The following is a 27050-nucleotide window of genomic DNA, read 5'->3' as shown; positions in this document are numbered from 1 at the left end:
TATCTCTGAGCTTTTACTGCCATCTCAACACACCCCAGGAGCTTAATGGCTGGAGATGTCCTTCTGCCAGGGCAACAATCCTGAAGCAAGCACCATATAAACCAACTCAGTCTTTAAAATAACTTACACATCACAGCATTCCTCATAGTACTATATGAAGATGAAAACATGTCTTATTTGTATGATGTTTACATACACAACAACATGATTAACTGCAAACTTGTCTCTCATGTATAATAGTGTGCACCTCCTACCATCATATCCTTTGGGGGATATATCCCTGGATTGCACCTTGGGAGCTATGGCTCTCTTGCCATAGGCATGGTTGTCATAACTGTTATATTCAAACGTAGTCTTAGAGTATTTCTCTAGTTCCTTGGCCAAGTTGGAGCGGGGTGTGGTGGTGGGGACATTGTTTCTGTAGCCATACTGAGGGATCTCCAATTGCTTAACAAAGCACATGGGCCTAGAAATTAAAGATATGTAAAGTTTGTTAGATGCAGTTCAGTTTACTGTGTCTGTGCATAATTTATAGTGCAGATTAGAAAATTAGTTATTTCTTGTACTCAAGAGACAGCAATATATGATTGCATTTGCTTAGTTTGGTTATTTTCAGCAGACAAACAATATATATTTTCTTGAACAACGCCTAGACAAAACAAATTCTAACACCACTAACTGCACCCTGTAGCTAAAAGTATTTGAGAAATCTGTTTCAAAGTATTTCAGGGTTTTCATTTTGCTGCAGTTTTCTCTTTTGGGAGGTGAATGGAAGGGGGCAACCAGACTGAGAAAAGATGCTTGGACAGATTTTGTAAACTGGAATCTCTACTTAATCTATGGAGTTTCCTCTGTTTTCCTGTAAGCTTTCCAAAGGAGCTTCATCCCTCCATGTACAAATCCATGTTCAGCTTGAGGAATATACAGGTGAGCGGCACAACCTCTGCTGACTTTGAGTTGCTGCCTCACAGGTCCTGCTCACCCCTAAATGCAATGTTCTGGCAGGAGCTGTGATCCCTGACACACAGGTAGACACCTCAAGGGAGGGCCTGCAAATTCATACAGGATAAACTGTATCAGCTAAATTTGTCTTTCATTTGCAATCAGGGAGGATAGTTAGGGAAAGTCCTGACGGATTCCATTCAGCCACTGGAGAAACTCGTGAAATCTCAGTGAGGAATGCTGTAGTGAACTCCACTGATCCACTGTCTTCATGTACACAGGAGGCACCAGCTCTCAAAGCAGCTACAGGAAGGTCAGATCCTGCAAACCTTACCTCTATATAAGAAAGTGTTCTATGACTGGGTCATAGGGAGCACCTGTTACACAGTGGTGTACGTCTACCTACTGTGTTAGCGGGAGGTAAAGATGATGAACAGCACATTTGAAGTGCTTCTTCTGGAATCAAGAATCACAGAATGAAGGGTTTGTGGGGTTTTTGTTTGTTTGCTGTTTGGGCTTGTTTGTTTGTTTGTTTGTTTGTGGTTTTTTTGGTTGGTTGGTTAGGTTTTTGGTTGGTTGGTTGGTTGTGGGTTTTATACAGTGTTTATAACAAGAGGAAATGGAAGGAACATTCATAGGAACATAAATTCTGTCAAGACCAGAAGTATCATCATGCTGACTGACAAAATGGGAAGAAATAGGTTTTTAATATTATGGTTTTTTTCTGAATGAATTCATTTTCATAGAATTTAGGCAGGATATTTATGTAAAGACCATGCAAGAAATCACATTAGTCAGACTCTTTCCTTTGATTTATGTATGCTTGTCCCTTTAGACACTTCTTCCTCACAAAATATAGTGGGCTTATTTATGCAATGAGCTGATACAAATAACATTTTGATCCTGTCTCAAGATAATCTATATTTAGTTTAAAAAAAAAAAAGCCAAAACAAAAAGCCATTCAGATCCTGTCCAGTCAGTGCAAATCCAAAACTGCTGTGGAACAGAAGCCCCGTGAATTTGATTTCTTTTTAAGTAAGGAGTTTTAAATGTAGGTGGGATTGAAACTGGGATGAAGACAAATATCCAAGATATACTCTTAGAACATCTCTGTCTGCCCATCAGTTGTCTGCATGCAAATACTATAAACAGGTCCCAAGTTCTTCATCTTGAGTACTTCAATATCTTAAAGGTAAGAAAGGAAGCAGGAGACAAGATGGAAGCATTATCTGAGTAGCGTATAAAGTCTGAAACATGGGGAAGGCTGATGAGCAAAGATAAGATTGCAGTGAAACTTCCTAGGGACTTTACTAGCATGTAGGATGCTGCTTTTGAGCAGTTGTCTTCTTTGTGTGGCCTGTGACTTGAGATCCCTGGTAAAAGACACTGGCTTTTGATCTCTCTTTTTTTCCATCAAGTCACAAACGATTATTCTCTCAAAAGGTGCATTTTGTTAACAGGATTTGAAGAACCCTTCTCTAAGAAAACTCTATGGAATGCTGGGTGAAAAAAGGTACTATTTCAATTAGGGGCTGTTAAGATAAAGCCTATCAAAAAACATCTGGGGATGGAAAATAAAGTCAACAGGGATGACAAAAAGTGTTCTGCAGATATGAACGATAATTCTACATTCTTAGCTCTACGGAAAGACTGATTCTTTAAAAGGCCATCAAGATTAGAGGAAGTTTAAAAGAGTGTTCTAAGAGAATATGTAAAGAATGATGTTGATAATACAGTAGAAAACTTTCATTTTAAATCTAGAAGACAGCTAAATACTAAGAAACCTATGGGATAAGTAGGAAATTCTGGGAACTAAAGCTGCGGTAATTCCTCAACACTCTTTGAGGCAGCTGGGAGGGATGTGCCTATCCCAGCCCACAGATATCACAGTATCCATGGAGAAATTCTGCAGCTCTTGGGGCATCCTCAGCATAAGGCTGGAACAATCATGCAGAAGTCAACTTCCTTTACATGTATCCTTCACACTTCATTAAAAATAATATTTTCCCACCTAGACATTTCAAAAGAAGAGACAAGAGCACAAAGCTGGATACAGCTTTGGGGAAATGCAAAATCCCATATGGATGCAGATAAGGCATATAATGATGTTCAATTGCTTCAAGGTCCTTCCCACAAGAAAATTCAGGACATTTTTTTTTCTTCTTCTATCCTTCCTGACAGCAACTAGGGAAACAAAGACAAAGAACTAAGCCTGACCTTACTTTGGAATCTAAACTATACCTGACAATTTTCCAAGTGTCCTGCCAAAAAGGTGTGCTACCAGTTTGGTAACGCAAATAGGGCTTCTGGTTTAGTTTAAACTGATATTTACTAGTAAAAGCCTGCTGAAAAAACCAAGACTTACCGGTAAATATTAGTTTATTCCCAAAAGATACCAACTTTTTTCACACTGTTCTTAGACTTTGCACTCCAGCAGTCATCTTTACACCAAACATAGCCTAAGACAAAAATGAGCTTTTCAGCTTTACATGTATTTGCCAAAATAATTACCAACCCTCCCCCATGTAGACTGAGTGGGAAATATACACTGTGAGAACTGGATCCAGAAGCCCTAATTCTAGCTGTTCTTTAACGGAGATATATGTGTATATACAACGTATATATATAAATTCTCAGATTAGGTGAATGTGTGATGAATTCTGCATAATAATAAGTATTATAGTGATTTCTAATACCTTAAAACCCGATCTGATGCCTGGTTTGATTTTGACACATCACAGTTCTGATGCTTCTCTTGAGCTTTAGCCAGTTTCTCTGCTGCAGCAATAGGACATCCAGAGAGGCTGCAATTACAGAAAGGAAATTTAATTGTCTTGTCCTGTGCAGTTTCACATTATAGCACTGATCCAATTACTCCTTCTCCTCCTTAGACAGCATCAGGAAGAATCTGAAGGAAAAGAGTTTCCAAAAGCTTTTTGGTCATATGTATTTTCTCTAGAATAGACTTCCTTTCTTCTACTTTCCAAGTTGCATGGTAGATCTTACTTCTGATTTGCTTCTCTGACTGTACATGGGTAGATTATTCACGGATGTCAGCTGGTGGACGTAACAGTAGGAGAGGAGACTATAAACTGGAATCTATTGGGCAGCTATTCTAGCAGACTCGTGAGCCTTATGCATCTACAAATGTTGCCAATGAAATGGCTCCTGAAGATGATTAACTGACAACACCATATAGGCCAAACCTTGCGCTGCTTCACACCGTGTTCAGTTCCACGAACTCCAATCTTTTTGCTAAGCATATAAATGAGTGCAAAATTTGGCCTTGGGTCTCTAAATCTACACCTCACCTATGTCCTACTTAGTGTTTTTTCATGAATTTCATCCACTCAAGTATGTCTCCTGATGGCAGGTGATGAAAAGAACTTCTGCACTTGAATTGAAATTCAGTTAAATTTGCAAATGCTATACTATTGAAGTGCTAATAATAACAACAAGCCTGATACTTCTGGAAAAGATTTAGAACAGGAAAAAATTGATGCCAGCAGATGGTGCTCTTATGAAGCTGTAAAAACCTGTGACCTGACAATGGAGGGGGTCCTTTCCTTGCCATAGTCTATTGCGTGCTTATGTGACCGCAGCTTGCTGTGCTCTCCACAGGAAAAGAAATTAAAATGAAAGGCAAATCATTGCATTCCCAGATGTTCCCTTCTCTACAGGAAATAAAGGGGGGAAAAAAAAAGAATAAAAAATAAGTGAAGCAGAGCAAAATGCCCCAAAAGCTGCAGAAAGAGGTGAGCACAGACTGCAGACTGCTCTCCCCAGCCCTCCCTCACTGCCCTAATTCTGCAGAGGGATGAGAGGGCTCTGTGAGGTTTTGGAGTCATGCCAGAGGGCAGCTGCGCTCCACTGACATGCTCTTCTTCAGACACCTCAAATATTCCAGCAGATATTCAACCAGACGTGAACACTGCTTCGAGCAGCAGTAATTCCCATCAAGCTTTCTCAGAGGATTTTTGCTGCATCTACCGGCAGCATCACTGCAGAGAAGAAAGGGGTACCAGAGCTTATTGCAGATGCGTTTGTACCCACAAGGGTCTACCAGGTGACATACAGCTAATATGAGGGTCTCTAGTAACCCAGAGCTTGATCAGGCTGAATGTCCAGTAACTGTCTAGTCCCATAAACCTTCATGCTAAAATTAGCAGTAAAAAAAAGAGAATCCAATGGCAGAAACGTTGCACAGTTTCTGTTACCTTCTTGCCCACATTTCCTGGAGTTTTGAAAATTGTAAAGAAATAAGATCTTGTTGTTCTGTGGGCAAATGGTGACATGAAGGGCAATAATAATAATTCTGTCACTTGTTTGGCAGAATTTAATAGGCAATGGCATCTTTTCTATAAGAATCTATTGCCAATCTTAGGAAATAATAGAAAAATTTGATGAAAATATTGATTTATTTTTGTTTCAAGGGGGTAGAGTATTTGCATCTAACATTTCTGGCTCCTCATGTTTTAAATTTAATGAGATGTTTGCATAATATTTCTGGAACAGGAAAAGTTCTCATTTATGTTTAGCTGAATAAGGACTTAGGAGCTGAGGCTGTGGTCTCAGTGAGACAGCTAAATATCTGTGTACTTAAAATGCCATTTTTCATGTATTTAAACAAATAATTCTTAGCTGTACAGGTTGGATTTTTTTAAATTCCTATAAAAATAATTATATAAATTATAGATAATCTATAAAACAATGCCCTGAAGAGAGGGCAGTGTGAGAACAAGAGCTCTGCCCTAGTCCTGACGATGTTGGCAGACTCTTTCTTCTCCCTGGGACATACCCATAAGGAGCAGTACCATTTTTTTTTTTGGTACCACTGCCGTTCAGCAAACAAAAATAAAAAATAATCCACCCCAAAAAAAAGCTAAGAATGCTTAAAATGTCCTCTGTGGATCAACTCATCCATACTGCAACAAACGCACACTCATCCTCCTCAGAAAATGCATGAATAAATGTTACTCTTTAAAATGGATAAAGCACACGAAGCACCATCTGTCAATCTTCAGAACAAAACAGAGAAACACACACTCACATTCCCCCCACCATGGACTGCTAGAAGGGCTGCAGTTTGGAGGCACTGTTCCCTCTAGATTGGCGTCCAGCGATGGCATCCTTACCTTCGGTGGGAATTCCTGTTGCTATTTACGTGGCCCCGGCCTGTGCAGCCTGGTGTAGGACACTTAAGAACATTTTCATGCATGGCAAGAACTTGACAAGGAGAGTAAGAGAAAACAGCAGAGTATGAAAACAAGAAAAAAAAAAATCAAATCCCAGTATATATGAAACCATTTTAAAACAAAGCAGGATTCATTAACAACCAGCATTCCTCAAAATACACGTGACACACATAGCCAATAAAGCCTGATGAAGGAAGTATTGTGATCCTATGCTCATTAACACAGGGCAACAGCGAAAGTTATGAAGGTTAGAGAACCTATAAACAAATGCATCTGTACTGCAACAGTGAAGCAGAAGACTTCCGACATCTTCATACAAAAACACTGAGCAAAGTGCAGCTCAACAGTAAAGAGTGAGCTAGCAACCATCAATTCAAAATTACTGACTCAAAAAAAGTCTTTCAGGAATGTATGTGTCCAGAATACATTTGAAATACATCTCAGTACAACCCTGAACTGAACTGAACTGAACCCTAAGACAGCCCAGTTGAGCTTGGAATCAGTTCTGCCCACTTCCACATAGATACTCCTATCTATATGATGAGCAGAATCGGTCCTTGAATTTGTATTTGCATTTACTATGGATGTGAAAATCCTTTTTTCAAAAGGCTGAAAACTAAAAATAAGCACTCTGAAACGGAGAGATGGCAAGGAAAAAAAAGAGAAAAAATAAACCAAAAAAACTAGGTAAAAAAGAAATAAGTGGTACAAGCTTAAGCCAGTAAACTGATTTACATCTGCATCCACTGCAAGCTGGATGGAAAACCTCCAAGGCCGCTCAGAGCATTATTCTTCTAACTCATGAAGCTCATGCTATGCACTGTCAAATTATCAAGAATTTCTTTGGTAACACTAAAGAGTTTTTTGGGATGTGAGACATATCTGGTTACATGTCTCAGAGCTGGATGGCAGAACATCACTTTATGGCAAAAGGCCATCCAGCCCTTGCAAAAGCTCTGGTTGTCTCATAAAAGCAGTAGTCTGGAAGCCTGTATTTAGTTCTCACTCAAAACTAAAAAACAAACAAACAAACAAACAAAAAGCAAAGCCCACAAAACAAGCTCTAATAAAATAAGTGAATTCCTTGACTGAGTTAAGAACTGAATAAAAGCTGTTCAGAGACTTGAGAATTAAACCATGTATACTGATTAAAAGATAACCATCATCATCACCCCATCACTAGTGTTCTAAATTATGTATAGATGCAAAAGCTTTACTCTGAAATTCCTACTATTGAAAGCTGTTCTTGAAACATGCTTCACAAGGCCAACATCACAGGAAAAAAATAAAAAGATGAGCTCACCCTTTTCATTTTAGTAGGAACAAGAGCATGCAAACAGTTTAAAGCTATATTCTTCTTTGATTTACAACGTCTTCTAAAGAGCTTTTTATTTACCGTTTATCAAAATGAGAGAACTTTGAGCAACCAAATAAATGTGTTTCAGAAAATTATGAGGTCTTGCAAAGCAAAGCAATTACTCTATTTGTTCTACTGTATTGAGAGCCTAACCAAGTTACAGCAAAGTTTCCTAAAGCACTTCCTCATTACACTACTTCTGGAAGAAACCATGCTACCCTGAAAGATGAGAATTTTTATGTCTGCTATTCTTGTGTGCTAATCTGCTTCTAATTTCAGATCCTTCAGAATCTCCTTTCCTTTGAAAACTGGAGACCATTTCTGCCCTTTATCATGTTCTCTTTAGGCTGCTGTAAACCCATTTGGGTTAGGTTTGTAAGAGCTGATGGACAATGGGGATTTTAGACCCATGGGCTTCAATGGAAGAATTCCATTTTAAAATTGGTGTAAAAGAGAACTGGATTGTAGCTAGATGCTCTCCTGGCTTAACTCAGATTAGAGCAATCAGCTGATTCCACCAGCCAAGGAAAAGACTTCCAGAAATGGAGCCCCCTGCCTTCAAACGAACATTTGTGAGCTCATAAGGGTGAACCTCCATTGCAGAGAATCCTATGACGTGGCAGGAAATTCCACCTATGTGACTGAAAGGGGACATTTGCTCAAAAGCCTGAGTTGTGTAACAGGGACAGTTGATGCAACATCAGCATGCAGAAGTAAAAGCACTGCATGTATTCTAGCAATCTTTTTCTCTGTTTGCTGAACACATCTGTTTAAAAATAACCTAGGATTCTTAAAATCAAAGAATACAGCTTTAAAAGTCATTCTTTTAGTATAAAAGTTAGTAGAGAATGGAAATGATGGAATAAAGGAAAAGGTATAACACAGAACAGTTGACTAAGTTGAGACAAACCATACTGAAAAATGAAATAAATTAAAAAAAGAAAAACTAAAAAGGTTTAAAAAGCATGCTAGAAAAATCTTTGTATTTTATCCCCATTTTCCATGAAACAATGTGAACTTACTTTCTGGAGGGACCCTATCTTTGTGTGGGCATCCTGACAAACTGCGGTGATGGGGGTAAAGCCCCGTTACATGGCCAGTTCCATCACACCCAGGGGTAGGACATTTGCTTTCTTTCTTTTCTGTTCTTGAGGGATCTATAATTTACAACAAATGTGTCAAGTGAATGAGGCTTTTCACATTTCTGTAAGAAGGTTCATTTAATCACGTCATTTACTCTTTGGTGAATGTTCTTACAAAAACTAGAAGAAAAGAAAACCAACCCTTCTACTTCTTAAACAGTTCTGTTGTCCCTTTCATCCCGTCATCTTCTTTTCAGACTGCAGGTTCCTATGATCACAGTAAGATCCATTCACAGTGATTGGAAAGTGACCTTTTGATAGCAAAGCCATACCACTGTCAATCTGTATTCTGCTGACAAGCATCAGCACAAGGGTTTAAGGTCATTTGGAAACTGTTTAGTTGGAGTTTCCCTTCTTTACACTCTTTATTTGCCAGATGTATTAAGGTCAATGTCCTGAGAGTAACAAACCAAACTCTTTGAGCATAGCTTTTCAAAGATTCAGCACAAATAAATCCCGTTTCCAAGGCTCACTGAGATGATTCTTGTTTTCTTTAAATTCCTCATGAAATGGGAGAAGTTATATAAATATTCCTTTCCCTTAGAAAAATTACAGTGGGGTAAACATTGAAATCAGGATTAATTAAAACATCACTTGCTGTGTAAATTTGGGCCATTAAAACATGCATGTATAATGCTTGAATATTCATATGCTTAAAAGGTTAATGATCTTTTAGAATCTTGTTGGATCTTCTGTCTACAAATTAATGAAAAGTCTAAATGGACATCTTTTCAGCAAAATAAAGGTTTCCACCAGTAATGAAACTGCTGGCAAGATTAGTCCTGAACCAGAACCTTCTCACATACTTCATCAGCTTGTTTCCTTTAACAGAACATTTGTAACAGAACATCCCTACTCTTTGCCCTTCCAGTCCAGCACATGATACAAATTACATCCTGTCACCTTGACCACAATTGCCAGATTTTGGAGACTATTGCTGATGTTCGTATTAGTATCAAAGGAACAAAATTCAGCATCCTCTAACTGTTACCATTTTGGCTCAAGATCAACCAGCATCCCCCTTCCATTTTGTTAGTGCATCCTCCTTTCAGTACCCAAGCAGAGATATACTCATTTAAGTATTTTATGCTGCTCCAGTCTTTACTCTGCTTCAGTAATTATGCTTTTGTCTCTGGAAAATAAGAGTTTGCTACTTCGTTTCCATCAAGTCTTTCTTACATCAGATTCCATCCTGGCTTCCACAAATGCAATCCTCAGCACAATCAAAAGGAGCTTCAATACTTGCAAAACTTCACATACAACCCTTTTCTTTTTCTTTTTCTTTCCCAGGCATGAATCAATATGACCCAGAGTTTACATTCAGTTACCAAGTTATTTGTCTTTGATTTCCCTCTGGTAACTTTTGTATATAAACACACTTTTACATTCCAGGTTCTTCCAAAACAACTTCATTTTAGAGAAAATTTTCAGCTCATCATAATGATTCTCCATATCTTAAATCCATCCTTTAATTTTAAGAAGATATTCAAACCTTGTCTTTTACAAATGGAATCCCTAATTATATAAGTTCTGTTTTACTTTATTTGCATGTTGACTGCAGAGCCCAGTCCTTTTTTTTTCATGCTCTTTAACAACAAATACACTCACAAATCTACCTCCAAAGTGTTCTACAGTTATCACAACACCCCTGGAAAGACCATAATCTTATATGTCAGGAAATTGAAGCAAAGAGATCAAGAAGTTAAACCCAAGGCCACAGAAGGAGCAAATGTCAGAGGAGGGGTTTGAACTCCTGCAGATAGGCCTGTGCTGAGACCACTAGAACAGCAAGCCCACAGCTACATACATACACAACTCTAAGCAACTCTTCAAGTCAAGTACTTTGGGATGTGTAAAATTATTAGGTAAGTGAATAAGTAATGTAAATGATATACAAATTATGTAAATATAACAATATCCAAGGACTGCAAAAAATGTAGATGATTAATAGACCATAATGGCTTTTTGGAGACTTCAAGCTAGAGAAACTTTAGAAAGTCCATGTTGTCAGGACTCCACCAAAGTCAGTGAAGATATCCTAATTTAGAGCAGCCGAGGATCAAGACACTTCCATCTGACAGTGTCAGGCAGATCCTCCTCTGTGTTCACGTTTATGCTATGTAGTTATAGCACGTGTTAGATCTTTTAGAGCCTTTATGGTCTAATGAGTCAGTAAAGATGCTGTACACTATTCTTAATGATTCCAAACTTGCATAAAATTGCACTTGCACAATTTCCCATTGCTTTTAATGGAAGACAGTTGACTAAACTTGCCACAACTTCAAACAAACACTGGACACTCTTTGGTAAATCCTTTTCTGCTAATTGGGAGAAATGCTGCAGTTCTATTTAATTCTGTGACCTCCCTTCCTCATTGCCACAATGGGAGCATTGCCTGAGTGAAGGCTGTCAGAGGACTCAAACTGTTTTAAAATTCATAAGTTTCAGAAGAAAGTCTATTTAGAAGGCTTTAAACAGCAGGGGGAAAAATGGTTAGCGGTCCCTTAAGAATTGTTTTATCAGTCTCTGAAAGCAGAACTCCCGAAGCCTGGAGCTGGTTCTCACTGCAAACTTACAGACCCCAAAAAGTTCCCACTTTACATCTCTGTGGGTATCTCTTCCAGCAGTATTTGGAAGATAACGTGTGAGTGGAGAACCAATGATAGTCTTACTCAAAGGTTCCTCTTTCAACAAATACCAAAACATTTCTTATGGTTTTAAAACAAGGAATTAATAATTTTCCTTCTTTCTTTCTTTATTAAAAAAGCATAGAATTATCTACTCCACAACGTTTCTTGGTCCAAACACCCAAAATATTTAGTCTCTGGCTAGTGTATGGACCTATTATCAATTCAGCCTGCAGCTCCCAAAAGACAGACTGGTTCAAAGGTGCTCTAGAATTTACTGAAATGGGAAGTCTATACTTTTGTTACCATCAGAAATTATACAGTCTTTTTGGAGACAGCAGCTCTACACACATAAATGCTTTCCCAGGCATACACAGACTGGAAAGGCTGGACAACAACCAGAGTTATCAAGCTCTTCAAAAACTAATCTGGGTTTGCCATGTTTTCTGTGGTTTTATTAGACACGTCTATCCAAAGGGAAATGGTCATATGGGGAAACAGGGCGTATGCAAACAACATTTAGCACAATATCCACATGGTTATGCTGGAATACACTAACTAAAGTGGTCTTCCACAAATACCCAAAGTTATTACAACACTCACTGAGCCATATACTTGTGCTCTAAACAAATAAAACTGCACTACAATCCATTGCAGAAGAGTGCTTGATAGCAGTAATTTCCATGCTTTTCTAAGAGACTAGTCATTACTTTAAGGCATGTGAAAAAAGATCAAAACCTTTCTTGGACCAAGATGCTGTCTGCCTACCCACATGCCACAGGCAGATCATAAGGCGTGGCTTTTTCAAAAGAGGGATTTCTGAAAAGGAGAAAATGCCCACCACCTCAGCTGGAGAAAAGGAAACCAAACATTTTTATGACAAATATAAGATGAACCCCATCCCTGCTTAAGCGTCTCCCAAGAAATATTACATGCTCAACTTCCACTAAAGTCAATGGGAATCAGGGGTGTTCAATGAGTCTCAGGAGGTATTGAACACTTTATACAACACAGCCCTAGATGTACAGATGTAGGCATGTTAAAGAGGGGTGTGGTAATATGAACACACCATCACCATGATCATCCCATAAGGTAAAAAATATTCTAAAGGTAACCTTTAGGCTCTTGTCTTTTCTTTTCTTTTTTTTTCTTTGTTGTTGAATTATGGTAAAGGCAGCACCTTAACTGTTTCCACAATGGAATGAAACCAGTGAAGTGGAATGCACATAAGAAAGAAATTGCTATTGATCTCAGCCCAGGCCACACCATGCCTTGCATAGCAAATGGTTTCCATTACCTTACTAACTTAAAATAATTAATGTGCAGTCACTGCCCCTATCTTATGTTATCGGTCATTCTGGTACTGTTCAATTTCTATCAGGCAATTCTACATTTTAGATGGGAGAGGCTTCATCAATAACTGTCATTTGATGATAATTTTATAAGTCATGATGTCACCTACCCAATCGAATTGGTAAAGCATGTACTCCATAGCTGACTGACTACCTGTGACATAAACCCCCACTCTCCGATATAGTTTGCAATACAATTATCTTCATTGTTGTTTAATTTTTGCTATAAAATAGATTTAAAAGTTGAGAAAAATCTTTGCCTCTTTCAACATGATCTCTTGTTTGTTTTGTTGCCCTGAAAAGTTATTTTTGTCACTTAGCCAACAGATATTCACCGAAACACTGTACATATTTCTAACACTGAAGAGTGAACTCTTTTATTTCATAATTGCAGCACGATGTTATTTTACAGTCATGTCATATTACTGAAATTTAAATAACATTCCTATTTCGTGGAATTCATAGCTTCATTTCAGAAATCTATGCAAAACTTAACACGTTAGCTCACACTTTCTCATGACATAACATATGGTATATAGAAATATTACCTTTACCATAATATGGCTTTTTGACATGGCCGTCACTGGGTTTAGGCTTCCTGTCATCTCCAGAGAGGTGTCTTGGAGACTGTTCCTCAAATGATCTCATATTATCCCTCCTTCCAGCTTCCACTGCCATTTTTTCTCTCATGGCTTTTGCTCTCTCAGTTTCCAAAGCAATTGCTTTCTCAAGCAGGGTTAAGTTACCTTTTGTCATATCAAACACTTCTTCAGACCTATCTGAAGTAATTGAGGTGGTATCATCGTCTCTTTCATGACAACCATCCTCCTTTGCACAGCTAGAAAAAGTCCTAGATCTGGGGCTCAACTGTTCTTCAAGTCTCATTAAGTTCATCATATCAGAGTAATTCCGGTCTGGTGTTCTTCCTTGGAAGTCATCTTCTTGCCTGACATGCTGACGAGTGTTCATGTTTTGCTGTTGATTTCTTTCCTGTGGGTTTGTCTCACTGAGTTTCCTAGCCAGATCAAAACATTGGTTCCTTAAGCACTCCAAACTGCTGAGACACACCTCTTCATCACTCTCCTCCACCATCTTTTCTGCAAGTCCATTGTTCACTGGCTTCCCTAACATTACAAAGTTCATGTTCCTATTATCTTGCTGTGAAGTATTGTCTGCATAATTTCTGTCATTAATGTTTTCTGAAAGCACTACACCATGTCCTTGTGCTAACAATTTAAGGGAGTCCACTGTTTCCCTCACAACATCGCTGTCTAAATCTAAACTCAGCTCACTTTTCCGACCAATATTTTCATTTTTGTCACTATCATCTTCCAGACTATTAGATGTATTGCTGTTCATTTCTGATTCTGTCCTGGCTCTGTATGCTGCATCCTCTGCAATTTTGCCAAGATTTAACAATGACTTGGCCACCAGTTCATCGTAATTATCATACTCATCATTATTGTTATCGTCTTTTTCTGTGTCTTGCATTATTCGAGTATTGTGACAATTCATTTGATGGTCTTCTGCATAAAAAACAGAAACAAAGAAAGAAACAAAGAAAGAAAGAAAAAGGAAAAGAAAAGAAAAAAGTGGCTACAATTGGAACTGTTGTTGCAATCGCATGGACAGAAAACAAACTGCACGTCAAATACTGTTAATCACACAGCAATTCTACAACACTGAGGCTCATGTGAAGAGAATTTCTCTACAGTCCATAAGGCTATTTTTGTTTATTTGCTATTCACATTAATTTCTTTCACAGAACCATTAAGGAAAAGGCAATCAAAATGCTAATTACTGCTACTGCTAAGAAGTATGGCATAAACACTTGTATTCCTCCTCTATATTTGATGGGCTTTATTACAATCATATTACTGATATTACATAACTGGCTGTTTCCTACTTTTTCACTCCTGTATTCCCAGTAAATATGGCAGATGGCAAAGGAGTACTACTGGATTTATTCTCTTACTGAAGAATGCCATTCACCATAAGATAAAGAATATATCAGCAAGCAATTGTCACTTTTGTAGCACCACTCACACCATTAACACTACATAACCAACAACTATACACAAAGATCAAAATGGCATTTGACTTAGTGAACCCATCAGTGGAAATCAAAATCTCTCAGTTTAACTGGACAAACTACAGAGAAGTAAGAATCTTCAGAGAGTTATTACATGAAAGGAAGATAGAAGCAGTTATACGCACAACAGAATTTTAAGTAAGTACACGAGCCCAAATTATTTGGTCATGTATGATAGGGCTGTTGTCTCTTGTCCTGGGTGATGTGACATAATGGTGCAGAGTTACCATGTTCCACTTAGCTTTGGTCTAGTAACTGTTGAATAATAGAGGGACAACTTGATAAGATGGAGTCAGTGTGAGGCCCTGAGGATGATTCATCTCTCCCAACTTTAGACATGAGCAATGCAGACATCATGGGTGAGTAAACTATTGGATGTTCCTGTCCTTAGTGAGAGAAGCAGAAACTTTAAGGATAAAGGCCACCTGATGTGGTGAAGATATCTTCTTGGGAATAAAATAACTCACTAATAGAAGTGCCTGTTTCTCCTCAAAGGGACTCAGACTAGATGCCTACCTTAAAGACACCCATATTTGGTCAGATGAATATCATCCAGATACCATTTCCTGATACCTCCTGGTCACTCAGAAGTTATGCCATTCTTAGACCCTTTCTTAAAACACACATACATTTGTCATGATCTGCTAATGAATATCTCACAAACTGTATTTTGATAAACTGCTGCTCAAGTGTTATTTAAATGTTTTGCATTACAACTGGATAAGAAAGTTCCTAAATCCTTCTTTACACTGCCATGTGAGGCCAGTTTTACAGCTGGTGCAAACTGAGAGGCATCAGTAGAGCTAGGACAATTAACACCTGGTCAAGAGGCAGTCCATTAACTTCTGATAGTATCTTTTCAACTCAAATGTGTTTTAAACACTGGTACACCTAAACACTCAGCATTTTCTAGAGTGTGACATTGATGTTTTGGGTTAAACAAATAAAAGTGGGAAATGTCAGGAAGTAGATGGCTTGCACACTGACATTCTGATCATCTTTGATTAAAAAAAAATGTTATGTCAGTGGACAAGATAATGAATCAGAGTTTGAAAGTCTGAAATACAAAGCTCAACAGCACAATAGTTAATATTTCAGCCACAAGATAGCATTTCTTCCACACAGTGGTTAGGGATCCTGGGATGATAGTAGGCTGTAGTTAAGGAGCAGGACTGGTAGATGACTAGGCTATGTCTAGGGAAGAAAAAAATGCTCTTGAATACAGCAGGAGTATAATAAATAGGGAAGGATGTATGGTATTTTTCCATGACATGATATGCCAGGTCAATAGTGGGTAACTTATTTTCTTCAAATATGGGTTTATTTTAGTTGCTTTTGTTCTTGAGATAACAATAACTCAGATCTGTATTTCAGTCCCCTCTAGTAATTAAGTACATCAGAGTATCAGATTTTCAGTGTAAAAGTAAGGGATGCCACTTGTACTTCTATTGGAAAAAAAATCCATCTGGAATGACTGCATAGGAGGCAGCAGGTAGAGATTACTGGATAATTCCCTTCCCCTACTTGAAAAGAAACATTTTTAATACACTAATAATAATTTCCTAAAGTGAAACGTACAAACAAATCCCACATTAATTTAAATACTAGGGGAAACCTCATGCCAAGAAGATAGTTCAGGAAGAATTGATGCATTTGTGGCTGCTTACTTGGTTATTACAACTGACAGTCAGAAACAGCAGAAGGAACATCAAAGTACTTAAGGAAGCAGCGAGCTCTGGATACAAAATTGCCAGTGACTTCAAGTTTAAGATGATATGTCTACAAACACTGGTGAAATCAGTCCGATTCTAGCTCTGTCAAAACACTGAGAGCAAGAAAAACTTCCTGTTTTCTCAAGCCATCCAGGCATCTGTTCAGGTATGCTTTGACTATTCTGGGTCAGCTTTTGAAACATGAAAAGATTCAGTGGTGTTTTGTTTTGTTTTGTTTCTCAAGGGTTTTGTGCCTGTTTTTACATGAATGAAACTCATGTAAATAATCACCAATGGGAGGCAGGTGTTATCCTTTGCCTTCACAACAGTTAAAAGTCAAAATAGGAGTCACGTACTGTATGAGTGAAGACATGCAAATTCCTTTTTGAGTAGGTGAAGCTGGGTGAAAGCTGTAACTAAATGTTTTTATTCTGTTTGTTTGGTTGCATTCTTTTGTTCAGTTCTCCTGCCCGTTCAATCCTAAAAAGAAGAAGAAAAAAGAAAAGGAAAAAAAAAAAAGTGGTGGAGGAAAAGAAAGTGTAAAGCATGAGTCCCAGATGAGAGAGGCAGGAAAAGAAAATATTTTAATCAAGTTTCATTCCTCCTCTTTTCCTTTTTGGCCTTTTCTTGTGTCTGCTTTCTTTAACAACTCTTTTGCTCATGCCTCTTATCCCCACAGGTCAGTTAATTTTAATGGAAAGTATATTTATGTATAGTGTGTCATCTCCTCAACAACTGTCTGCTGGATGCTGAAATTGCTTGAGTGAAGCACCTGTGTCACCTGGTTATTCAGTTTCACTAAGGTTGGAAGAGACCTCAAAGATCATCGAGTCCAACCTGTCACCATAGACCTGATGACTAGAGTAGGGGGGACACTACTGCCCACTGCAGGCTTGAACTCATGACCTTCCCATGAAGGGCCTTATGTGCTGCCAACTCTGGCCAACTTCAGTTTTTAGTCCTGAATTAGTTGGTGTATTAGGTAAGGGTCTTCTAGACAGTCTGTAAGCCTAGGAGCTCAAGATGAACCTACTTGCTTTCTTTTTGATTCAGTTCTGTAAAATCCAATCTTGCTTTCATTTCTCATTTCTGTTGTTCCTAAGATTTAACCTTTAACTCACAAACTGCCTTTACACCGTGCTGTTTAGTGGCTGCTTGTTAAATGACTGCAAAACATATAGGACAGTAACCCCTCCTGTAACCTCCACAAAGAATTACTAACTGTTGATCCAACCTGCAGTTTCTTGTTTGATGAAGAGGCTGCGTTTGTCTCAAAGCAAGCTGTGAGTTAGCCAGCTTAGGTGAAGAGCATGCAAAGTTAACAGCTATCCTTTTCCTGTTAGTTTTAAGGTTGCATGGACAAGGAACATGCAATGCAGTTGAAAAATAATATCAGATTATTTTAGCCCTCATCTTCACAATGTTATGGTAATGAAGATATTCTTCTTTGCAATTTTTTCTTTCATTTTAACACCCAAAAGATACAACAAATGACAGGAGGGAAATGATAGTGAAGAGTGTGTGGAACAGCTGCAGAGAACTGGAAGCCTTTAGCCATCTCAACAGAAGTGCACTCTTGTATTGCACTAAAAAAGTGAATAGTTTGATTTCTTGTTGCACCTTTCATCCAAGGATCTCAAAGCACTTTACAAACATTATTTTAAAAAGCCTCACAACACCCCTGTGAGGTAGGTATTTTAACCCCATTTTACAGATGGGAAATGGAGACACAGAGAAGTTGAGTGACTTTCCATGTCTCTGGGAGTCACTGGAGAATGACTACAGCCTCTACATCCTTGATTGTTTCCTCCCTTTGTTCTTATCACATCCGTATTTAAACTCTTTTTTCCCCCGAAGTGGCTTGCTGTTTTTAGTGTAGGGAGTCACACGAAACAGCACCTTCTGTTTTGCAAGGAAAATATACAGCATTTAGTGTGAGAGATTCTGCAGAGAGAGGCAATGATACTTTAGTATATAGCAGTAATGCTCTTACCAAAGGCCAAAGACTTTCCAAATCTGTGGTCTCTGTGTATCAAATTACTCACTTTGTCCCAAGCACTGGGAAAACATGATGGCTAACAAGCTGAACCTAAATGTGGTCATACAGGCTTCTGGCCAGATGGATGGTTTCATTATCCAGGCAGTGCTGCCTGTTCCTGCTCTTGCTACTGCTACTGGTCAGTTGCTAAGCGCTCAGCATATGACACTATTCCATCACCATCTTTCTCCCTGTAAAGTGAGGTGCACGCATACATCTCCATGATACAATCTATTAGAGCTGGCTATGAGAAATATTTACCTAGACAACGATGGCCCAAATAAATCTCATCATACAGGGTTGGGTGTTTGTGTGTTGCCACCTTCTCTGGGAAAACCTTATGAGTAAGATAACTGAAGAGGTGGAAAACAGTGAGCCCTCAACAACTTCTCCATTCCACACTGAAGAGCATACAGGTAACTCTCCAAGAGACTAATCAAGATCTCTAAATGCCTGAACACTGAGATCGACATGGGAGCTGAGTAAAAGCCCAAGCTTTTGATAAAGCTTATTTCAGGGGTGCAGTAACTACTGAAGGTGATCACGTGTAGTGCTTTCTTTAGCTCTTCAAAAGTTTCTGAAGTTCAGGTACTTCAGGCAAAGACACAAATAGTTTATTTTTATAGGAGTTGCTTCCTTTATGGATCTTATCTTTCCTAATAAAAGTCAAAAGATAGCTGTTCACTTATTTACTTCATGCACTCTAATTATCCCATTATTTCTATTTTTCTTTTGGTTTTCTTTTTGGTTCCCCACCTTTAGCCTGCTACACCTACTTATAACAGTTACAATCCTGGGATTTACTGTTTTAGACTCTCCAACAATAATGATAGTGTTCCACTACTAAGCAGTGCTCAAAGTGACATAAATGTGGAGCAGAAGTCATTAAGCATGGCAAGAAAGGTTTGACCTAAAAACACAGCACATCACAGTAAGATTTAGTACTATAAAGTAGGAATGTCGACACAGAGCAAGTCCATATAGACCTTTAAATACTACATATAATTGCTGACTTACTTTGTCTTCTCTTTCTTTCCTTTTTTTCCTCTCCTTTTTTAAATAATATTTGAGTCATTATAGTTCTCTCTGAGTTTTGCTTTTTATCTAGTGTGGATCACCTGAAAATGACACACTACTATATTATTATTATGCTTACTAAGGACTAAAAGGGATACTCAGAGATGTGAATTTCTTTCCTGTTGTGATTCCTAGCACACCAAAGCATTCTTTGTTTTTTCTTCTTTTGCTGTTAAAATGCCCTTTAAGTAGAAGCACTGAATATTAATACATTATTTTGGCATAGTAGCATTTGCCAAGGTTTAATTTTTTATACAAATCAGTGTATTTTCATCTGAATGTGCAGGTGTTGGTGTATAATTAGCTCCCTGAAATACTCTTTTTCTCTGCTCTTGCTATACTTATGACCTGTTATTATGCCTCTGCCTATGTCACGGCTGCATGAAGAGTACCCTAATCCACAAATGTTCACATGAAGTACTGGTAGAATACACATGGTCTTGCTCAGGTTATTCCTATGAATATCACAGAGTCAGGCAAGAATTTAGACAGAGAGTATATCAAGTTATTCAGAGGAATGGGTGTGCAATGTATTTAAAAAATGAGTTAATCTTTGATCCACCTATGTTTTCCCAGCCTACAGCCCCATCAGCTACCTGTGTCAGTGCAGCTTTGGGAAAAGCATCTAAAGCTATCTGAAAGCTCCTCTGGAAAGATCCTGACTGTGGTAATTTTGCTTTACAGGACAGTGCAACAGCTTCTTAACAATTATCTAGATTCTGACTAAAGCTGATGTTCTCCATTTAATGTTTTGTCTTTTCAACACAAGATGTTGGTTGTCCTGTTTTCTTTTTTATATGTAGGAGCACCTCACATGCTATATACTCTGCACTGGTATCATGGAATCATGGAGCAGCTGAGGTTGGAAGGGGCCTCTAGAGCCTATCTGGTCCAACCTTTCCTTAAAAAAAAGGGTTGAAAGTGACCTCTGGAGGCTTTTTTGTCCAACCCAAGGGTTTGAAGTGACCTCTGGAGGCTATCTGGTCCAACCCTTGCTAAAAAACGGATGAGCTTAGAGCAGAGTCTCAGGGCCTTGGCCTCCAGTCCAGTTTTGAGTATCTTCCAGGATGGAGATATCACAGCATCTCTGGGAAATCTGCTCCAGGGTTTGACAACACTCATGGTGAAAGATTCCTTCCTTATTTCTAAATAGAATTTAATTTAGAATCATAGAATCATCCAGGTTGGAAGACACCTCCAAGATCATCCAGTCCAACCTACCACCCAGCCCTATCCAATCAACTAGACCTCGTCACTAAGTGCCTCATCCAATCTTTTCCTGAAGATCTCCAGGGATGGCAACTCCACCACCTTGCTGGGCAGCTCATTCTGATGGCAAATCACTCTCCCTGTGAAGAACTTCTTTCTAATATCCAGCCTGAACATCCCCTGGCACACCTTGAGACTGTGTCCCCTCATTCTGTTGCTGGTTGGCTTATAGAACAGACCAACCCCCACCTGGCTACAAACTCCCTTCAGGTAGTTGTAGACAGCAATGAGGTCTCCCCTGAGCCTACTCTTCTCTTTTGTTACAACTTGTCTTTGTTGCCTCTTACTCTGTCACTGCACACCCCAGTTTTCTCTCTAGTATCTACATAAGTATCTGAAGACAGATATAAGACCTCTCCTCAGCCTTCCCTTCAAGTGAACAAACCCTTTTTCCTCAGTTTCTTGTACATCACGTGCTCCAGCTCCAGCCATCTTGACTGATCTCAAAAATCTCTTCCAGCCTCAATATTTCTATGGTTCTATGATCCTGTTTGTTTACAACTGAACTCCAGTATTTCAAGGCTTTTGTATATTGATGAACCAAAGCTGAATTTAGTGCTCCACATACTACATTGCTGAATAAATGGGACTAATCACTTCCCACAGCCTTCTGGTTACATTCTCCTGTCTTTTCATCTTGACAGCCAAACTTTATTTTTGAAAAGCCAAAATACAGTGAATACAGTGGGGCCTATTTGTTTTCCATTGCAAAGAGAGCAGAAAATACTCCTTGGTTGCCTACAGGCATCCCCTGGAGTAGATAATGTCCCAGGCAGGTATGGAGCCTGCGCCTTTGCTTTGCAGTGTCTGCAATATTTGGTATGAAGGCACACGTTTAGGTTTGAGAAGGAACTTGCTGATAATATCTGTGATCAGAAGTGGGTTATGCTGGGTTTGCAAAGGCAGCACAATTTAGTCAGTCATTCCCATCTGGTCCATGTTTCTTTGAGAATCAGGTCCAGGCAGCCCTTATCTCTATTAACCTGACTTCTGTCTGTACATATAATGAGAAAACTTTAGCTGATGACTGGTATTCATGTCATCCCACCTTTCCTCTCCAGGAAATCTATATGAGGGAGGGGAGATATTCAGTCTCATAGCCTTCTAATGACTCAGTGAAGCCTGGCAATTTCTTGCTTTCTCTCAGGTTTCCACTGCTCAGCAGGGCAGCAGGCAATGAGGAAGCCAGTTATTCTCCAGATACTGAGACAGCAGGGGAGCAGAGGACCAGCTGCATCCATGGGAGAACACCCACTCAGCTCTTGATATGGAACTTCTCATGGGGCTACTCCAAAGTCTGCAGATGAGACAGTGAGCCCTCTATTTATACCCCCCTCCAAGATCATTGCTTTGCAAAGGATGAAGCCCAGAGAATGCATTTTAGGTTCATAAACTGAGATTTTCTTTCTCCCATATAAAACTCTGAGAAAGAAAGGTTGGAATCTGTTACTATAGGGATATGCAATATCTTTTCACTCATTTTGTTTCATTTCAGATTTCTGACTCAATACAGATGTCCACATTCAACACATCTCCATATGAAATAGACATCTAGACTCTACGTATAGGCAATGGACAACACATGCATCCTCAAATGTGATTGATTTCCTCCTAAGACAGGTATTAGATTGACTGAATTACTCCCTAAAAATGGTTATTTCCCTTGGCCAGCTATTAATGGCATTCATGGAATGGATCCCATTGCAATTGCTTTTACTCAAAACTTTCAAATTGCTCCTTGATGAAATTCAACATCATCTTTAGTAGGACACAGGAGGAAGTGCAGGGAGGAAGACATGAAGGATCTTCCAAAAAGGATTTATCTTTACACTGTAGACAGAAACAAAGTTAGATGGCTTGGATGCTATAGATGCTTGTGACTGTAGGAGTTACATGGAGAGAGTTCTATCTTATTGGATATGTTTGATTTCCACTTAAATTTAGTTACTGATTTTCAGTTGTGTTTGGTCATCAAAGGAAGACTACATGAGTTCCAGCGTTTACTTCATCTGAAATGTAAGGCTTTTTCTTAGGGTGTTTACTCATTTTTTCCTTATCCTCTCCATATAACCATAGAACTATTGAGGTTGGAAGAGGCTTTTGAGATCATCAAGTCCAGTCACTCTCCAAGAGCTCACAGTCCCACTGCTACTGTTAAGCCACTACCACTAAACCACATCCATGAATACCACATCCAAGCATCTTTTAAATACCTCCAGAGATGATGACTTCACCACTTCCCTGGGCAGCATGCTTCATAACTCTCCCACCCAGCTTCTTCATCTGTATTTCCCTCACTCCCTGTCTTTTTATGACAGGTAATGTTGACTAATACTACACAGAACAAGGAGAAAGTAAATACAAATGATTCTTTGCCTCTTTGGGTATAGTCATTCAAATATAAACTAACTAGGGACACAACACCAGACTAAGCAGTGCCATCTGATTCATACTGAGATGCTCTTAGTGAAGCCCTGGCATGACTTCAAGTAATTTAGCATCCTTTCAGCAATATACAGACACTGTGCAGAGGGAGCATTCCCAAAGAGGATTTTGAATGTGGTGATCCTATTTTGGAAAGTAGAAGCTTAGTGCACAGACTCAAGTCACACAACTGTTGGACTCAGTATCAAATGAGTAGACTGGGTCTGTTTTATTCACTCACACAGATGTAGTCTGAAGAGACAGAGAAAAAAATCAGGATTATCTGTAAGTGGGATCAGTGGAGTGCACATTGTTAATTGCAGCTTCAGAAGGAGCAAGGGAAACAGGAGCCTTTCCCCTTAACCATGTTGCTCCAGACAGGCAAGAACACCTGGACAGGGGACCACAAAAACCTAGCAAATTGTGACTCAGTGGTGTAGATAGCTCTTAGCTAGCTACAAAGAGTCTTCACTATCTTGGGTATATATGCCATCTGTATTACATGTACAGATGTCCTGTAAGATGGCAAATGTCTAAGACAAACATTAGAATACCAGAGACCTAACAAATACAGGAGATGTATGCTGTGGTAACAGACCTAAAATGCCTTTTTTTCTCACTATTGTATCTGCAAAGATATCTCCAGAGAGACTGTTCCAACCACTCATCCACCTAAAGAACACACAGTGCAACCATTTGAGAAAGTGCCAGCTCCCCCTTCCTGTTGATGTATTTCCCACTGCTGCTCAGACTGGCACTGGAATAATCTACCTTGACGATGGCGGCTTGTATCTTAGAAAAGGAAAACTTTTGCTGTATCTAACAACCTTAATATTTACATACAGCTCTATATATTCCTAACTAAAAATACACTTGTCAGCTACGATGTCAGTGCCTTTCTAGCCAGTCTCACAGTACCTAAATTGACTAGGGCAGCACAGTCTCAGTGCACAACTTCTCTGCTGAAAACTCTTTTTCCAGCTGGCCTCTCAGAGCCAACAATGTACAACAAAATAACCACAACAGCCAGTTCTCGAAAGGATGTGCACACACACACAGACACAGAGATAACCTGAGACTGTACAAAACTAAAACTTGGGTCTGAGTGTATTTTCAGGATGGTTCAGCTCAGAACTTGTTTTGCTGGAGTCGACCAGTTAAGCTGACATAGGCAAGAAAGAGCAAATACATCTACCTCTGCATGAAATTACTTCTGGTTTTATCTCTTTTTTCTTCAAATATTAATCAGATGATTGATACTGAAATCACCCTAACGTTTTGGTCACTTGCAATTGTACCTTAGATTATTATTTTTAAGCTCTAGTTTAATTAACTTCCCTTTCTGCACACCTAAGTATCTAAGCTACTTAAAAGCCAATGGAATTTACTTACCCAATGTGAACTCTTCCCCTCTGTCCCTTTGTATCTGGTGTGGTGTTATGTTTTGTGACTTCAAAACAAATTCATTAAATGCCACTGCGCCAAATCTTTTCCTGAAACTCAGCTAAACTGTGTGAATTATTTCCATGCTGCCTATCCTCCTGGTGATGCATAATTTGCAGATTTAAAGCAAAACACCTATTTGCCAAGGGACAGTTATAATTTCTTTTATGAATACATTACTTCTAGCTGTGTGTTTCTAGACAGTTACTGGGTTTGGCTCACACTGATTGTACCTTCTCTACAGTTCAAGTTTAATAATCCTAGTTTTCCATATTATAAAAAGTTTCAGCGAGGCTGCACTTACTTGGTTGTGTTTTTGAAAGTGCTCTGCATCTGTCTAGTTCAAATTTTACTAATGACAACAATATGAAATTCGATCAATATGCTATAAAGACACAGTAAGTTACATCACAGCAGGAACTGCAGGAAAACGCTCACATTGTAGGGAGGGGAAACTATAACCCTGTCAAAGAACTGTTAAATACCCTTCTCTCTTAAAGCCTTTGCATTATTATTTTGAACATTCTACATAACACAGATTCTAGACTCCAGCTCTCCCATCATTAGAATTTTCTGCTGTCCAGGAAGGAATCCTGACAGCATATTTCACTTGCTTCCTGCAGTAATCCCATGCTGACCTCCAAATAATTTCTTCATGCCTTTCTGTATTTTTTTCCCTGCATAAATTCTGTACTTCCTTTTACACCTGTGTGATAGTCTTCCCATTTCCACCCTCCAGTGGCTGAATCAAGCTTGTTAAACTCATGCTTATCCTTACATGGGTATTACAATATGACCCACTTAAAAAAGAATAGTCTTATGAATAACAACAACTTTTTCTATATCATTCCAGATTGAACTTCTCATGTGGCATGCTGTACAGAAAGAACAGTTGTATTTCTGTTTCTCTTGGTGATACAATTATTCTGATGTTCATTTGTGGGTTAAACCTGGGAGGCATCTAAACTCTAACACTGATCAAATTTTCAAGGCTCTGCTTCTCTGTATACTGAAGCAGCTCCATAAGCTTTCCACCTATCTGCCACCTGATCCTTGAATGATTTTAGACACCATCTGTTTTTACACATAAATTCCCAGAGAGACCTAATGTAATAGATATGCTCTAATACACACCTGAAAAAAAAAAAGGCTTCCTATAAAGTGTTGCTTTGACTTCATTAAACTAGCCAAGGGGAGAACTGCTTGTTTCCTCCTTCATTTCTCTTGCTCATACTCACCCACCCATCTCCCAGCTAAAATACTCTTAGTAGGTCACTTGCCAAAGAGGTGGAAGAACTACAAGTAAAAGTTTTCCCAGTTTGAAGGGATTCAATGGCACATCTCCCAGAAAAAGCCTGTTAATTGAAGCAATAAAAGTAAGTCTGGACACAAGATCCACTGGGGAGCAGAAAACACAAGAATGGATCAAGATCCATGCTTCATTATTCATACTCTTTGGGTCATGAAAAAAACCACTGTCTTTATTGTACATTATATAAGGGGACTTGCCTAAAAGAGAGAATTGTAGTATCTGATCTCTGCTCCCAGGACTGATTTTGTAACACAATATTAAGCAGTCAATTCCTAAGATGGTTATAGTGTCCTTGGAGCAAAGATAGGAAGCCAGCATGTCCTGCCTTTCCAGAAGAACGACCCTCTTTGGTCTCCCTGCATTTCTAGGATGTAATAGAGCTTCAGCAGAATGCAGAACAACAGTGTTTATGCAAAGCAGTCTAGCCTCCAAATTTATGTGTTAGGAAAGAAGGAAATGTGGCATTGAACTCCTCCATCACCCCTCACACTCAACTCAGGTATTTGAGTTATAGATAGAGACATAATTCCCATTTCATTCCTCTCACTCCATCAAATACAGGAGGATCCTTGGCTCCCATGAAAGGCTGTATTTTCAGAGGACATCCACAGACTGCTCTCATTAGCTAATAAACAAATTCTAACATGATCATTAGCATACTTTTTACAAGAGGAAGAATAGGAACAGCTATCACTGATCAAGTAAAACTTAGTTTTGAAAATCAAGAACTATTCATGCAGAGTCTGTGGTCACTGTGTAAGCTGCAGCATGGTGTGAACCATGCAGGTTTTGAAGCAGCACTATGAAAGGAAAAGGAATTCAAGGAGGGAACATGAACAATTTGGTGTTGCACAACCTGAGTGTGCTTCCAAGACGTGAGGCTCTCTACAACAGGGAGTCATTATGTTTGCAAATGTGGATGCAAAGAGATGGTATATAACTGAGTTCAGTCTTTGTTCTTTAAAGCACTATAACATGTAAGCAACCAGCTTCTTGGCACAGTTGTGCCAAAGCCAGGAAATCATTAGTGATGAACTGATTACAGAGAGTCTGAGAGACAGCTGGAAT

The 27050-nt window shown here is 38.9% G+C and overlaps 1 protein-coding gene across 24 annotated transcripts in view; it reads right to left on the bottom strand.

Annotated features, from left to right (window-relative positions):
- The window catches only part of MYT1L (myelin transcription factor 1 like), a 299847-nt gene that overhangs the window by 63872 nt on the left and 208925 nt on the right, over positions 1-27050 (bottom strand). For 13 of the 24 annotated variants that reach the window (XM_068153377.1, XM_068153376.1, XM_068153373.1 and 10 more), the window contains 5 exons: positions 13164-14141; positions 8517-8651; positions 6078-6168; positions 3639-3746; positions 255-466 (listed from right to left, as the gene is read on the bottom strand). In XM_068153377.1, the coding sequence (XP_068009478.1) occupies positions 255-466; positions 3639-3746; positions 6078-6168; positions 8517-8651; positions 13164-14141 (1524 nt within the window). The remainder of the gene's footprint in view (positions 1-254; positions 467-3638; positions 3747-6077; positions 6169-8516; positions 8652-13163; positions 14142-27050) is intronic. The other 11 variants (XM_068153381.1, XM_068153384.1, XM_068153386.1 and 8 more) reach the window with 6 other exon arrangements.

The sequence above is a fragment of the Melanerpes formicivorus genome, unplaced genomic scaffold (assembly GCF_026170545.1).
Source record: "Melanerpes formicivorus ecotype bairdi unplaced genomic scaffold, bMelFor1.0.p_v2 SCAF_25, whole genome shotgun sequence".
In the NCBI taxonomy this organism is placed as follows: domain Eukaryota; kingdom Metazoa; phylum Chordata; class Aves; order Piciformes; family Picidae; genus Melanerpes; species Melanerpes formicivorus.
Note: the sequence above shows the minus strand (reverse complement) of the source record. Positions and strands in the feature narration are given on the sequence as shown.